This window comes from Acanthaster planci, linkage group LG05, assembly GCF_054643075.1.
Source record: "Acanthaster planci isolate LZ-2023a linkage group LG05, COTS_SCS, whole genome shotgun sequence".
Taxonomy (NCBI): Eukaryota; Metazoa; Echinodermata; class Asteroidea; order Valvatida; family Acanthasteridae; genus Acanthaster; species Acanthaster planci.
In genome coordinates, this window is record NC_141781.1 from 7,266,402 (window position 1) to 7,281,534 (window position 15,133).

The 15,133-nt window shown below is 42.2% G+C and overlaps 1 protein-coding gene across 1 annotated transcript in view; it reads right to left on the minus strand.

The window, feature by feature from the left end:
- focad (focadhesin) overlaps nt 1-15,113 on the minus strand; it is a 26,027-nt gene extending 10,914 nt beyond the window's left edge. The window contains exons 1-18 of the mRNA XM_022250156.2: nt 14,819-15,113; nt 13,598-13,854; nt 12,612-12,713; nt 12,016-12,205; nt 11,072-11,366; nt 10,390-10,610; nt 9,612-9,872; nt 8,288-8,497; nt 7,689-7,813; nt 7,054-7,236; nt 6,654-6,729; nt 5,954-6,088; nt 4,658-4,832; nt 3,908-4,093; nt 3,638-3,762; nt 3,115-3,207; nt 2,050-2,186; nt 197-434 (exon numbers count right to left, since the gene is read on the minus strand). Coding sequence (XP_022105848.2) covers nt 197-434; nt 2,050-2,186; nt 3,115-3,207; nt 3,638-3,762; nt 3,908-4,093; nt 4,658-4,832; nt 5,954-6,088; nt 6,654-6,729; nt 7,054-7,236; nt 7,689-7,813; nt 8,288-8,497; nt 9,612-9,872; nt 10,390-10,610; nt 11,072-11,366; nt 12,016-12,205; nt 12,612-12,713; nt 13,598-13,854; nt 14,819-14,962 — 3,153 coding nt within the window. The 5' untranslated portion in view covers nt 14,963-15,113. The remainder of the gene's footprint in view (nt 1-196; nt 435-2,049; nt 2,187-3,114; nt 3,208-3,637; nt 3,763-3,907; nt 4,094-4,657; nt 4,833-5,953; nt 6,089-6,653; nt 6,730-7,053; nt 7,237-7,688; nt 7,814-8,287; nt 8,498-9,611; nt 9,873-10,389; nt 10,611-11,071; nt 11,367-12,015; nt 12,206-12,611; nt 12,714-13,597; nt 13,855-14,818) is intronic.
- Between the last annotated feature and the right edge of the window lie 20 nt (nt 15,114-15,133).

Here is a 15,133-nt window from a genome sequence, read left to right on the forward strand (position 1 = left end):
TATACACGTATATGGAGTAAAAACTGATCTAATGGTGTACTGAAGCATGTGCGAGGCACAATGACTCACAAGGAGCTCACAATGGGCCCCTAACTAGAGAAGTTGGCATAATTTACTAAAATGGTTTGTTATTTTCAAGGATCTTGTCAACACAATGCCAAATTGAGCTCCTTTATTTGGAGAGAAGTTCTTGTACCTGTTGGTACCAGGTGAATATCTTCACACCCGTCCGCAGCTTGACACCTAGGAGGCACAGCAGTGTATCAATGACCACGCCCAGCCAGTGATTCTGACCGGTGTGTTGCATTGAAGACTGGTGGGCTAATCTCGCCTCATCGTCGCCGTCGTTATCCAAGGCCAGGAAGTGACGAGTAGAGACCACGGCCAAACCGGCCAAGGCCAGAACGGAGTTACTCTGAGCTGAGGGGTTGCTCCTGTAAAACAAACATCACTGCAGATTGAGTCAAAGCTTGTAGTAGCACAACATGGGATTATCTCTTCTTGGAGTCACGAGTGGGATTTTAAAAAGAACTGGTGACGTAATTTGAGTTTGGATTACCATATTACAATGCAACGTTCTGTGTTTAGACTGTCACGTTATGTTGCAATGTTTGGGTTCAGACTGTCATGTCATGTTGCAATTTTTGGGTTCAGACTGTCATGTTATGTTGCAATGTTTTGGGGTTCAGACTGTCATGTTATGTTTCAATGTTTTGTGTTTAGACTGTCATATTACATTGCAATGTTCTGAGCTTAGACTGTCACGTTATGTTGCAATTTTTGGGTTCAGACTGTCACGTTATGTTGCAATTTTTGGGTTCAGACTGTCATGTTCTGTTGCAATTTTTGGGTTCAGACTGTCATGTTATGTTGCAATTTTTGGGTTCAGACTGTCATGTTATGTTGCAATTTTTGGGTTCAGACTGTCATGTTATGTTTCAATGTTCTTTGTTTAGACTGTCATATTACATTGCAATGTTCTGAGATCAGACTCATGTTATGTTGCAATTTTTGGGTTCAGACTACCATGTTCTGTTGCAATTTTTGCCGGGGTTCAGACTGTCATGTTATGTTGCAATTTTTGGGTTCAGACTGTCATGTTCTGTTGCAATTTTTGGGTTCAGACTGTCATGTTATGTTGCAATTTTTGGGTTCAGACTGTCATGTTATGTTGCAATTTTTGGGTTCAGACTGTCATGTTATGTTTCAATGTTCTTTGTTTAGACTGTCATATTACATTGCAATGTTCTGAGCTCAGACTCATGTTATGTTGCAATTTTTGGGTTCAGACTACCATGTTCTGTTGCAATTTTTGCCGGGGTTCAGACTGTCATGCTATGTTTTAATGTTCTGTGTTTAGACTGTCATATTACATTGCAATGTTCTGAGCTCAGACTGTCATGTCATGTTGCAATTTTTGGGTTCAGACTGTCATGTTATGTTGCAATGTTTTGGGGTTCAGACTGTCATTGTTACGATATTTGAGGCTGATACTATCACATTACATTTTAATGTTTTGAATTAAGACAGTCATATGACGTTGCAATGCTTTAGGTTGAAACTATCATATGACATTGCAATGCTTTGGGTTGAAACTGTTACGTTACGTTGCAATTGTTGGAGTGTACGCTATGTCCATCGTGAAAATGGAGATTACATTAACTAGCCACTCTTTACTTCACTGACATAAATTATACTTTATCTCACCCGTGCTTTCATTTTTATCGTCTGCCTCTAGTATACAACTTGCTACATTTCGGTCTCCATATATAATCAAATCATAAAAGACATTGACCCCTACGCCAGAGGTTATAAAACGACAATGGGATGGCCCCTTCAAACTCCTTGTCTGTTACATAGCTTCAGGCCAAATCTTATGGCTATGGTTGGAAATAATATGTGCACCAATATGGCAGCTACTGGCTTAGCAGATGCAGCCACTTCCCATACACTTGTGTGTTACTCCTAGCCCCAGTAAGTTAATTTGGACATAGCCACATTGAGGTCTGTGTTAACACTGATAGTCTCCGGTGTTCCAGGAAGACTTACTTGGCTGCTGTCTTGATCTGGTCAGTCAGTTTGTCCCGTACCCACAGCCAGGCCGTGTCCATCTTGACTTGGAAGTCTGCTTGGCTCTCGTCCAGGTGACCATGACTCCTCTGAAGTTCAAGCTCGGCACAACGGCTCTGCATAAAAAAAATCTTCCTAAAATCCCCTTTCACCAGCGACTATTTCTCAAGAAAAACTCTTACAGCTGCATAACTGTGCATGAATTTAGCCTTTCAAAAATTCAGTCCTGTGAATGGAGTATCCAGGGCTATATCTCAACCTATGCAAGCAATACGCAAGATAGGCGAAGTAATCTTTTTGCCATGAAGGGATTCAAGTCCTTGCAAAATGGCAGATGCAGTACAAATGTAGCGAATAGAGTTGACCACATTCTCACTGTTTTCGCGAAGCAGTGAACCGCTTATGCTGATGTTTGGGTGACTTTGCCATAACAAAAGCATGCCAAACCATTAGCATATGCTGTGTACCACCCAAGCACTACGTGCGCCAGGGCCCAGCTTCACTGCGCTGCTAAGCACACATGTTTATGCTATCAGAGGCTCCGCACATTTCATGGAGACCGTATGCAGTAAGCGCAGCAAAAGGCACGCTAACCTCGGAGGACAAACTTGCTTAATGTAGTGACAAAACAATGGAAATCTCTATGCGTTGCAACTGTAAACATAACCAGGCCAAGCACCTCCATGAAATAGTGTTTAAGCTAAGTTTAATAGTGTAAAAGCCAATTTTTCTGCAATAGTAATCATGACTTTTCTGCTGTTAACCCCTTAACGCTGGTAGACGGCGAAAGCCGCGGCTTTGTGTGAGGATTAGTGCATACCACACTTACATTCAATTCATCATGCACCTGCGGTTTCAATGTGGGCCTGCTGCTGCACAGGGCTTTGCATACTGGGCATATCACAGCCCAGCACTCGCGGTCAAAAGAATCCCGGCGTTAAGGGGTTAACTGAAATGTGGCCCAGGCTCTAAACAGACGCACGCAGCTGCCAAACGACAGTCAGCATGTCTTTGTACAAACATTCTGAGTGGATTTCAGTGTACCTGAATGAGAGCCTGCAGAGCATTCTGCATCAGCGACATCCACGCATGAGGTAACTGCATCAGCTCAAACCAATCAGTGGATTCAACACACAGCTGCCAATGAACAAATGTTCCTCCTCAATCAACCAACAGCATTACCAGAACTGTGCAATCCAATCACCAAATTTGACAAATAACAAGTTGCACATTTGGTGTTGCCATTAATCTCCTCCGTAACGAAAAAATGTCACTTCAGGTATACGGGTTCAGTGGAGTTATTTTCAAATAAAATGGCAGAGAATGTTTTGCCCTCCTCATTCCATCTCTGTGGATAAAACCAATTTTAGAACTTGTCTCCTAGTGGTGTTCATGTAGTTACGCTACATGTTATAATCAATCAATCCTGAAAAATCCGTCCAAACCTGCTGATGGGTTTTAGGGTCGGGGGGGGAGATTCAGGCTTTTTGGGGAGGAGATCTAGTCATATTTTGACCCACTGGGCCAGAGAATATCGTGCTTTTGGTGACAATAACTCTGTCGTTACCTCGTTCATGAGAGTGTTGATCATGTGTTGGTAGGCTCTGCCCTTATTGATAACGTGGCGTCGCCCTGGTTTGTCAGCTCGCTGACTTGTCTCTTTCTTTGGCTCAAAAGAGCACAACAGGCCAACTAGAAAAAGTGAGAAAACAAAAATCCACCCTTTTTTGAGTCAAATCACAGATGCAGCTGCCTATGTGGGACGTACACATACACCAATGCACAGGTTGGCATCCAATGTGCTTACTGAGCACAATGTTCCCTGACTAAATTATACCTGCCAATCCTGGTTTGAGTCCCGGCTGCTTGATCCTTTCAAAGCGATTCAGGAGCAGGGATGGTACGTTGTCCAACGTCTTGCCCCTGTTTACAGTTTGTTGCCTCTGGATGGCAGACTTGTGAACCCCTCTGGGCAGGTTCTTCACCTCTTCCACCAGCAGAGAAGACAGGAACAATTGGTAGGCTATGGACAGAAGATATTAATCACAACTACTTTGGTTTCTTAAGCTGAAATTTGTTAGGAACTCTTTTGCAGATCCTGACATTACACTCTAAACATTCCAGCTCGTGAAGAGTTCAACTTGTGGTAAAAATGCCCCAATTTTGGCATCATCAAATGATGAGGCTTTTACAGCATTTACTGCACTGTTAGTCCTTATTTAACACTCAAAGAGCCAGGTTAGTTTGACATGCACGTAAAGACACTCATCAGTACAAACGTGAAGTTTGAACTCAACCAGACCTATGGTTTCTTTGCTATGGTCATTTGAAGTTCAAGGCAACACCTATAGCAGCCAGCATGCATTGAGCACTGCAGCAGAAAAAATATAAACTATCTATCTTGGCAAAATGGGTAGTGAGCAAGAACATGCAATTATTTAAACATATCTTACATGTACCTGAAAGTCCATCTCCCCCCACCCACAAATGATGTCCGGCCTCCAAAAACAACCCTCCCAAAAGCATTTCAGATTTTTAGGGGGGTCATCAATGGGTGAGTTGTTAAAATACATTTCTGCAACTGCACCTGGGAGGACCTCCTCATGAATATTCATTAGAAGCTTGATATAGCAAGATGGAGGGATTGCTTCGCCTTCTTCCTCATCTTCCTCTTCCTTTGTTCTCATCTTGCCCGCCTTGCAATCTGTCTCCTTCTGTTTTGCCTTCATGGCTTCAATCTTTGTTTTCTCCTCTTCGGCAATCTATTTACATAACGCAAGTAGAAACTGCACGTGCAAATAAGCCTTTTTGCAAGTTAAATTTGAATAACATCTGGTACAGTGAGGTTTTTTTATTCACATGAACATAACCATTGGAATTCTCCATACTAAAGACACTGTCGCTACACCTTGTGGTTCTGGGCACGCTTTTGCTTAGTTACATAAGAGATGCCTTGCACCAACACACTGTTCTCCATGGATAAGAAGGGCACAAAGGAACCAGTCTATTCCAGAAATGGTGGTCACTATGCAAAAGTTTGCCCTGAATCACAAGGTACATGTATAGCAAGTGTCTTCAGTCTGGGGAATTCAAAGTTCGTGATCATGTCTGACCAGACAACTCAATGTACCAGATTTTACTCAAATTAAACTCACAAAAGGCTTATTGCACAATTCCATGCTAAGGTCATTATCACATTGAGGGGACACTTTCTTTTCTTTAAGAAAAACAAGACTGAGTCGAAAGGCAAAAATTGCCACAAAAATTTGTCGTCACCACATCTAAGAAACAAGGCAGTCTATGCACATGTATACTGTGACTTGATCTGATGTTGCCCTGACGAGTTCCATATTTATCATCTGTCAATAATAATTAATGCTGCACAAGCCAAACTTGGTGTATTCAGGAGAACAGCTTTGTGGTATTTCAAACTTTGTTAAATTTGAACTTAATGCCAAGATGGTAAACTGGATTTGTAAATTTAACAATCAAGCACCTCCAATTCAATGCATATAGATTACAAAGCGGCCCTTCACTTGAGAAAACGGTACTAAGGTATGGGTGTTTCAGTGAATATACGGCCTCTTGTTCCAAATTCTACACAGGTTGTGTGTTGGGAGGAAACCTTAAGTTTTGATAAAGAAAATGTTGAGCCCAACCTAGGAAATTTGTAATATTGAGTAAGTCTGGTTTTTGAGTATTTGTAACAGGGCAAGATTTGGTGGGATATTGCACAGCCACATGTAAGTCAACATATAGTGTGTGCATGCTTCACATGCTTCACGGTTGCAGCCTAGTGTGACAGTCTGTACTCAATGATTAAGACCGTGGCACACCTGAGCTACGGCAACATTTGCAAAATCACAGGTCACTGTACTTTTACCTCTGGTGGTAGGTCATCCAGCGTGAAGTCGTCTTCCTGGAAGTTGGCCAAGGCGGTGAATGCAGCAGCAGATACGGCCGGGTTGCCATGGTTACTGTACTGCCATAAGAGCTCCACGACTTCATCGCAGAAGTCCTTTTGGGGGATTTCAGAAATTAAGATATCACAGGTTTGAATCTTGGTCAGAGCAGAAGGACATTACACCCTCTCCCCTGCATGTCCGAAATCCCTCCACCCCCCAGTCTATAGTCAGCGTTGCACTTGATGAGCTCTTGATGAGCTCTCATAGTTCCCACGTTTACTGAAATATAACATAGTAAAAGCAATCATGTTTGACTACATACAGTGAAGGAGATACATGTAGCAAGTATGTTTGGACATATGTATACGAGTAAATTTCAAATATTTGAAAGTGTCCTTGATACTTTCACTTCTTTTGCAACAAAGTGGAATATATTTCAAGATTTTTGTCCAACTACTCAGCTTTTGAGACATAATCAAAGGCAACGGTACTCGGACAAACCTGAAGGGCTAGATTTCAATAGTTCAGTATTGGATTTCATTCTACTGTGCTTTGTGGAAAGTGTCCACCAACAAACTTGTTTACAGCGAATCATATTACACAGAGAGTTTCTTTAAGAAAATTCTCTCATACTCAGCTACCGGTATCTAAGGTTCATGTTTCATTCTTCAGGCACACCTCACAGTCCTGTGTGTCTGCAAGTAATGCTGGCGCTGATCCAAGAAGCTTGCATAGGTTTTGCATTACGAGGGGCCTGCAACAGATAAAAACAGAATCAATGTGAAACTGAAAACACACTTTACGCACAAAACCATGGCGCCAGTGCAGGTTCTGATGTCAAAAAGTTGTGTCTGTCTTTGCATTCATCCTGATTTTAAGTAGTCAGTATCAAAACTGGACAAAAAATGCCGACATACATGATAAGTTATTACATAAACTCAATTTAATGCTATATAAAAATACTACCTGTTACCAATGAAAATTCGCCTCACTGCTAAAATTATAACATTTTAAAATTTGACATTTATCTGTTCTGAGCAGCTGACATTTTGATGGTAAAAATGGTCTACATCCCTACCTTTCATCTTTGGTGAGTTTGGGTGACAGTACAGCCCACATGGTGCGTAGGTCCACTACCTCAGCCTGGCATAAGATGTACAAGGCATCCAGGGCCAATGCTGCTATGCTAGCGTCTCCATCACTGGTACAGTCATTCAAGAGTTTGGACAGCATCGGCAGGAGGTCTGCTCCACGATGAGGCCTGTGTGGAGAAGACAAATGGAGAGGTTGAGTTTGTACAGTATGCATTTGATTTCACAATGAACTGTGTCACGGAATTCATGCTCTATGATTGGATGAGATATGCTCTTGCAAAGAGTTATCTACCATGTACGCACAATTCACGCTGGATCGTAGGCTGCAAGATGCGTTCCGCAAAGAAATTCACCATGCAATTCATGCTATATCATGAACGGCAATATGTTTCTTGCAAAGACCTATATCATGCACTCATGATAGATCATTGGAATGAAATATTATTGAAGACCATTTCAAACTAACAATGCACTCAAGTATGCTCAATTTGTGCCTATTGACAATACACCACATGTAGATTACCAGGTGTCTTTGATTTGTACCACATGAAGTTCATTTTCTTTATAAATAACCAGGGTTGTTTTTTTAGCCACGCTTGGGAGGGGGGTCGGACCTCACCTCAATTCACAAACATCTCTGATGCTAGCAGCCTTGGCTAGAAGCAGCTCGTAGGTGAGGTCCTCCCTGCCTTGGAGGAATGATGACTGGGAGAGCAGTTTCTGAAGGTGGGGAAAGCTCCTGTCCTGCAAATCAAGAAAACAAAACAACAAAAGAGAGAAACTGTAACTTCAAGTCACAGCCCAAAAATTTGGACATGGAATTATTTTCTTCTGAATGTGCACAGTAATGGAGAGTCTGGGCACAGAGGCAAAGGCGTCCAAATGTTGGCCCAACCAGTCTTTGTACTTGTTCTTTGTTGGTATGAATCAGCATTGTCACAACGATGAAGTCCACGATCTACCATTAACCAGGTCTGGGTGGCATCGTCAAGATGAGTCCCTGTACACCATTCTGAGGTTACAATACCGAAACCTCGGCTGCAATATGGTGGACAGTTAGCAGGCTGCCACACTCTCACATTGAAGTGCAAGGCTCCAATTGCATGAAGGAAGCCACCCTGACTGGTTCACAGGCAACATGAGGCAGGCTTGGGGTGTTCTCAGTTCCCCCAAAAAAGAATCTTTACTGTTAAATTTTTTTACAAAACACGTGCACACCTGCAATTTCCACAGTTGCGTAGTCAGTCTGACCACCAGCGGAGTCAGTGTCGTGTCCCCTACCGCCAGGGACTGCAGCGCTCTGATCACTGCTGTCATGCAGACTTTATGGGTCGCTGTCTTGGGAATGGCGCACAACAGGTCAAAGGTCATGACAGGATCATGCTCCTGACTGAGTCTGTAGAGTAGCAAGGGCACCAGGCTAGGAGCCTATGCAAACAAACAACAGTGTTATTTATGTTTAGGGTACTGTTATGTGCTTGTTAGATTAAGAAGGTTGTAGCCACGTGAACAGTGAGCGAGCTCGAGTGTACTGTGGTCAGCTATACTTTGCTTAACTTTACTCCAATGCAGGAATTGAAACTGGACCTAGGGCTATGGTTGCACAGTCGGCTGTAAATGTGCTTGTTTCATCAAGTAACGGCAGATGGAAACTATACTGTAAAATGTATCTCTACAAAATACAGAAACCAGGAATGCAGCAACAAATTCAACCAACTACATCTATGCTAAAACTGTGAGTGCTCATGTAAAAGGTTTTCACAGCAGTGATTTGAATGGGGTTGTTTAAGTGGGTCTGGACTGTGCATGCAAATTGGTTAAAAACAGACACCAAAGGTCAGACAACTCGAGCTCGATCTTGTTCTACAATTTAACCTGTTTGACTGTCAGCATTTATGGAGTTCAGTTCAACCTAATGCTAAAACTTCTGCAAGATTGTTTAGATCAAACAAAATCTCCCTCCCCGAACCATCTCTTTGATCAGATGCTTATGGTCATAATAAAAGGAAACTTATATTGTATCTTATGTAATACATTCTACGCCACACAAAGTCTTTTTTATAATCCTACTTATAGCCCACTATTCGTAACTTTGTTAATATTCATATAATTATGTATCTATATGTTTTCCTTTATTTTGTTTTCTGTAACAGTTTTTTTTTGTTTCTGTAATGGCATACCTGTCTCAAGCTATGTTTTGAAGGTTTTTCCAGCTCTGTGGCTTTACAATTTAACATACTATAAACAAGCATACATATTTTTTTGCCATGAAGAGGAAATAAATGTGTGTGTGTGATTAATTGATGTAAAGCATGGCATCAACTCACACAAAATATCAAACAGTCATTAATTGCTACATACACCTCATTGGATAAGACATTATGTTTCCTTTTCTTCTTATAACATAGTACTGTCATTGGGTATAAGCAGACACTTAGTGTAGAGGAATGGTTTTGAATTAAAGATAGATTATCAAGCACAGGAAAAATCCTGTTTCTTGTGTGGGTTTGTCTGGGTTTGTAGGTCATACGAGCCCACTAACCCAGGAGCAATCTTGCGTGGCAATGTTAATCAATACATTCAGTGATGCTCGAGCCACTTCAACTTCTGGCTCCCAAAATAGAGACGACACTGTCAGCACAACGAGAGCAGGTACGCTGTCCACAGAGGGCAAATCTGACTGCAGGTTGGACAGCCAGTCACGGGCAGCGGTGGGGTCACTCAGGAGGGTGTGGGAGAGATGACCGCAGCTCTGCATCAGCTGGTACCCCGCATGCAGGCTTGGCCTGGAAAACGTCTTTGCCTAATGGTAAGATATACAAACTTACGCAATGCTGTGTCTCCAACAAGGAGTAAGTCTGATTAAGAACTCTCATCGACCATGGTTTGACCGAGTCTGATTGAACCAAACCTGGCTGATAAACACTGAAAAAGATTAGTCAACCCCTTGGAACCAGCCAAGAGACATTGGGTGCACCATCCGTTATCAATAAGGACCATAAGTTGCCTGATGATGTTTGACTGTAGTTTGACAAGAGATGCATTCGCACTTAAATGTCATAGCACAGGTCCAAGGTAGGTTTAAATCAACTACCAGTCCACTAATGGTGTGCTGATGACACTCAAAGATGCAAATATGTGCGAATTTTTTTTTAAAAAATGGTTTCAGGAATGTTCAGTTGTTGTGAGCCCAATGTGCTGGCATAATTATAATAAGCATTATTATTATTGCATGTTGTGAAAACTTTTTAAACAAGTTCTAAGGTAATTTTCAAATACAGTCTGCACTGAGTTGGTTTCGTTCTAAGAGTGTAGAATACCTTTTGTCCAACTTGTGGTCTCTTTGCTTGTTGGATGATTCTGCTGACATTTGATAGGAGTTGCGATGCTTGTCTCTGATTGGCCAATCTTTCCTGCTTCTCCATGGCGATTTCCTCATGAATGGGTGTGGATACAATCCACAGCAGTGGAAGGATCAACATCTTGAGGCTCGATGCACAGCCCTGCGCCTCATGTTCACAAGCGGTCACAACTTTCTGAGCTGCAAAAGTAATAATTCTGAGCCACTCTAAAAACCATTTCTGATAAGCCCATGGCACAATTGCATGGAACAGGAAGCATGAGCGACAACCATTCTTCCGCCATTGGATACTTCTTCCTGGTAACCTTAACACAAAATATGCTCTGGGTACCAGGCGGAGTTCACCAGTGGCTTATAACAGGTTGTTGCATGGACTTGCCATATATATATTCAATGCAAGGATCATCTTATAATTACTGGGCATATATCTGTGCTTAGGCACAAACCTATGGAAAAACTTTTACCAATATTTGTATGGTGACTGTGCTAACATTTTGAAGCATTCTGTGCACCTGCAGTTGAGTACCTCATTATAATCCACGGTTCACTGCACTGTAGATCTCTTCCATTCAAGACCAATAAGGACACCAAAACATAGACAAATAGAAGGCGCATTATCCAGCAAATAGGACCCAACTCACCCACACATAGTAGTCCCCTGAGCTGGTCAGGCAGCGCCTTCAGGGTAAGCCAGCTCAGGAAACAAACCACAGACTCGTCCACCAGATCGGCACTGTGTGACTCTATCACCGAATCTATGACTTTCAGGCAAGGGGTCAGGTCATGGCCGAGTGTCACACACTCTTTGCATAAGGAGAAAGCCACCGCAGACAGTGACTTCAGCAAAGTTGTGTTGTTCGCCTTGTGAGTCTGAGCAATGCTCGCCAATTTGACGAGATAGGAATTGACTTCGCTGAGTTCATGTAAGCTGTCGATCTAATAAGGAAACAAACACACTTAAACTTTTTGAGTTCTGTCAGTATTCATAGTTTTTTAACTTCTCTTTTTCAGATCAGTGGTGTTGAGAAGAACTGATTATAAAGCAAATATATCTCCATAAGAATCTTGAGTTATTTCACTGATTGTTGCATTTCTGTTACTTTCAAGATTTTTTTCAAATTAGTTTCAATCTTGGCAAAATGACAATTATCAAGAATGACAGAAGAGACTCTTTGAGGGGGAGGGGCCTAGTGGAGATGGAGGGATGGTGATGAATTCTAACAGGGAATCAGAAGGACAAACTGAAGCCACACCACATACAGGTATATAAAAGCACTCAATCACTCACACCAAGGTAAAGCCCCGTGCACAAGACGAGCTATGGTCATGTGACCAACTTCCAACAGAATGGGCATAACCCATCTAAATGTTACGCACAAAAGATGACACAAAGGATAGCACAAAAGTGCTAGCAACTCAAGAAAACATCTTTTTATAATCAAATACAGCTGGGGGAGAACAGCAACACCAGAGGCCTACGGCGTAACTACACCTGTTCATACGGGGAAAACGTTTGATGTAAATAACTTTAGTTTGTAGCCATTTTCAAGGACAGGATAGGAGCAACATGAGTTTGGCCACACACCTTAATTTGATGCAGGCAATCCAGGAAAAAAGTGCAAGCATCAACAGCAACAGGACTTGTGGATGAAGCAACTTGGAGCAGCGTTTCTGCCAGTAACACCTTAAAGGTGGTCAGCTGATGTGGTATGGTTGGATTCAATAAAACATATGACAGGAATGGAGCCAGCATATCCATAGTATAACAAGAGTACCTGCCAATCAACAACATACATAATCTTCACAAAAAATTGCATTAATGGTAGTCTCAGCACAAGTCAGAAAAGCGAGTTAAAGCTTGTATTCTCTTTGTGTGCTTGTGGTTCAAGGTCTACGAAAGTCTGCTCTGAATAAATGTGTCTTTACTATCAGGCTAGCCCTTACATGAATGTATCTATTCCCCTCCTGACTGGGATGCCAGTTAATCACAGGTTGCTCCCAGCTAAGGCCAGTCCCCGTCTTCTTCTGGAGGGAAGCACTTAGGGGCGAAGTGGACTGCCCAAGGCCACAACGTATGGATTCGAACCCCTGACCCTGTGGTCATGAGTCACGAACCCTTATCCCTACAGGCCACAAACCTCCTTCTAGTTCAAGGTCTAGAGTAATTGAAGCTTGAATTACCTCGCGTCTGTCATGCTGAGAAGTTTGGATACCTCCTGCAAGATGAAAGGCCAAGAGTCCGGTCGGCTGGTCAGTGCCGAGATGAAAGGATGGGGAGGATTCCTGCATCAGAAAACAAAAACTACTCTTGTTTCCAGGGTGATGCATTTTTTTAAATGACTCTGTTTACAAGGGAAATGATCTAGCACGCAACACCACAGCTTTACGGGCAAAATGGAAGCCACCAAGTCCGAGGCAAAGAAGCTAAAGCGGTTAATTCTAACTAGAATGACAAAACACCGTTCCCATTTAATTTCTTTAAGCCCTCACAGATCCCATAACGGGCTGGTGCAAAGATGCACGGGAAAAAATTCGTCAAAATTGTAATATGCTACATGTATTTGAAAATAGAATGCAAATGTAAGTCAGTGTCAAATAATGACATTGTTGGGTGTGATTAGTCGATCAGCACGATCGTGTTGCACTATGAGTTGGGGAGTCAGATTGGCATAGTGGCTCTTTCTTCACCTTCTATCTCTGCGGTCCGGGTTTGATTTCCGGCTCAGTCCATATGTGGATTCGGTTTTCAAGTCCCTGCTTGATTTCGTGGATTATGCCCAGAATGTTCCTCTGGGGTTTTCCTCCCACTTCTAAAGCTGTAATTGCTTCTCATTGTCTCCTCTCTACAGTATTTATCAGGCTTGAGAGCTACAGCGCCTAGGGCACTTTTAGTTTTGAGGCATCCTTGGCTTCATTACCAGAAATACTTAATAGTGGTACTAGTTGATAGCATATGAAAACTCTAACCTTACTTCCCTTAATTGTAACAATCTTCCACAGCTGTGAATTAGAGAGAAAATGCAATCATTTGAAGATGAAAATGATACTGTTTATAACAAGAAATAAATGAAACAGCTGAAGCTTTGTTAGCTTCCTTCTGGACTCATGGTGAGGATCAACCGAAATCTCCGCCCACTCTGGTTATCTACAATCTGCAGGAGCTCTACCTCAGCCCAAACCGACAGCGATAAGTCCCGTCGCTTGCGATGCAGGCCTGCATGTCCAGAAGCAGCAGTTGCCTGAGTGCCCTGACAGCTCCCAGGCAGTTAACAGCTGATGGGATGACATTGAGGAGGCCCTTCATGACAAAGGAAAAGTCGGCATGGCCATCACGGACAAGTGAGACAAGGGTCTCACTGCAGGCGACCGACACTGAGTTGGACTCGACTGTGCACTGGTCCCACAGGATCTTGAGCTCTGTTATCTTCAGCCACCACAAAAGGGAAATTTAATCAGAACTCTTTGCTGTTAACTGGAGAGATGACATTTAAATGCTTCTGGGCAACAACAAGATTAACACGCTCTACATGTATGTTGATAAGTAGTGTACACTATCAGTACCGCCATCTAGAAACAGCATTCCCTGTCTAATGTCCTTTAATGTACCAGATTTTCCAAACTTTTCTGTTACCTAACATTATATGAGACAAAATACCAAAGCCTTCTCTTTCCTGAATGTTACAGTGTTTAGAGTATGCTGTGAGCCAGTGTCCTCTTTTTTCTTGAATTATTAACTTAGTGAAGGTCAACTGTATTAAAAAAAGGGTATGTGTAAGCACTGTAAGTCATGAATCTGTAACTGAACTTTTCAAATTTAAGCCTAAGACTATGTTAGCAAATAATTTGCAAATGTTTGCAGGCTGAATGTTGTTGACTCTCCATAGACTGATCGACTTTGAATGCAATGGACACAATACATACATGTAGGCCTAAGGCTATTTCATGTGCGCACGCTCAGACGATTTAACAGAGGGGAATAAATTCATGACAACAACGTTGCGTAACGTTTGGCGAATGGATGCTAGCGATTGTTATTGTTGTAGACATTATTTCATCCCCTCTAGCCTTGTTCACATACTCGCATGGGGGTGCTAAAATCAACATGGCGACAGAATGGGAAATTGGCTTATCATCGGATCATGATGCAAGACTAAAGGGTTTGTGCACAAACCCAAGAGATTGGTTTAAATTACTCTAAATATTTTCTGAGTAAATACTTCAATATTTTCTTTAAATTTGACATTTTTACTAGGCCTATTTTTAGTATTTTTAGGACATAATGTTATCACTTTCTGATGTCCGTACCGGAAGATTTCGTTCCCATCCTAAGGATCTACATGATTTTAGTCCAAACTGACTTTCTGCATGTGAATCTTGATCAGATTTACCTGGGGTGTCTGACTGTTGATGGGACCACTATTCCCTACAATTTTCTCTTTCTCTTTCACAACTTGACTGAAGAGTTTGGCTGCAGCTCCCAAGCGCAGACCAGGATCGCCGAAATGCAAGCGCCGCTTCAGATCTTCAGCCATTACAATTCGTTAAGAAGTTCAACGCCTGTACCATTCACGAAAAACAAACAGCAGCTGGTTTACTGACATCTGATAAAGAGAATTCGCGTGTCTTTTCCAAGGTTGAAAGACGAGCAGAAGGCACCCAATTCGAGTCGCTATTGTGGCAATAGCGCCACCAATAGGCCTATT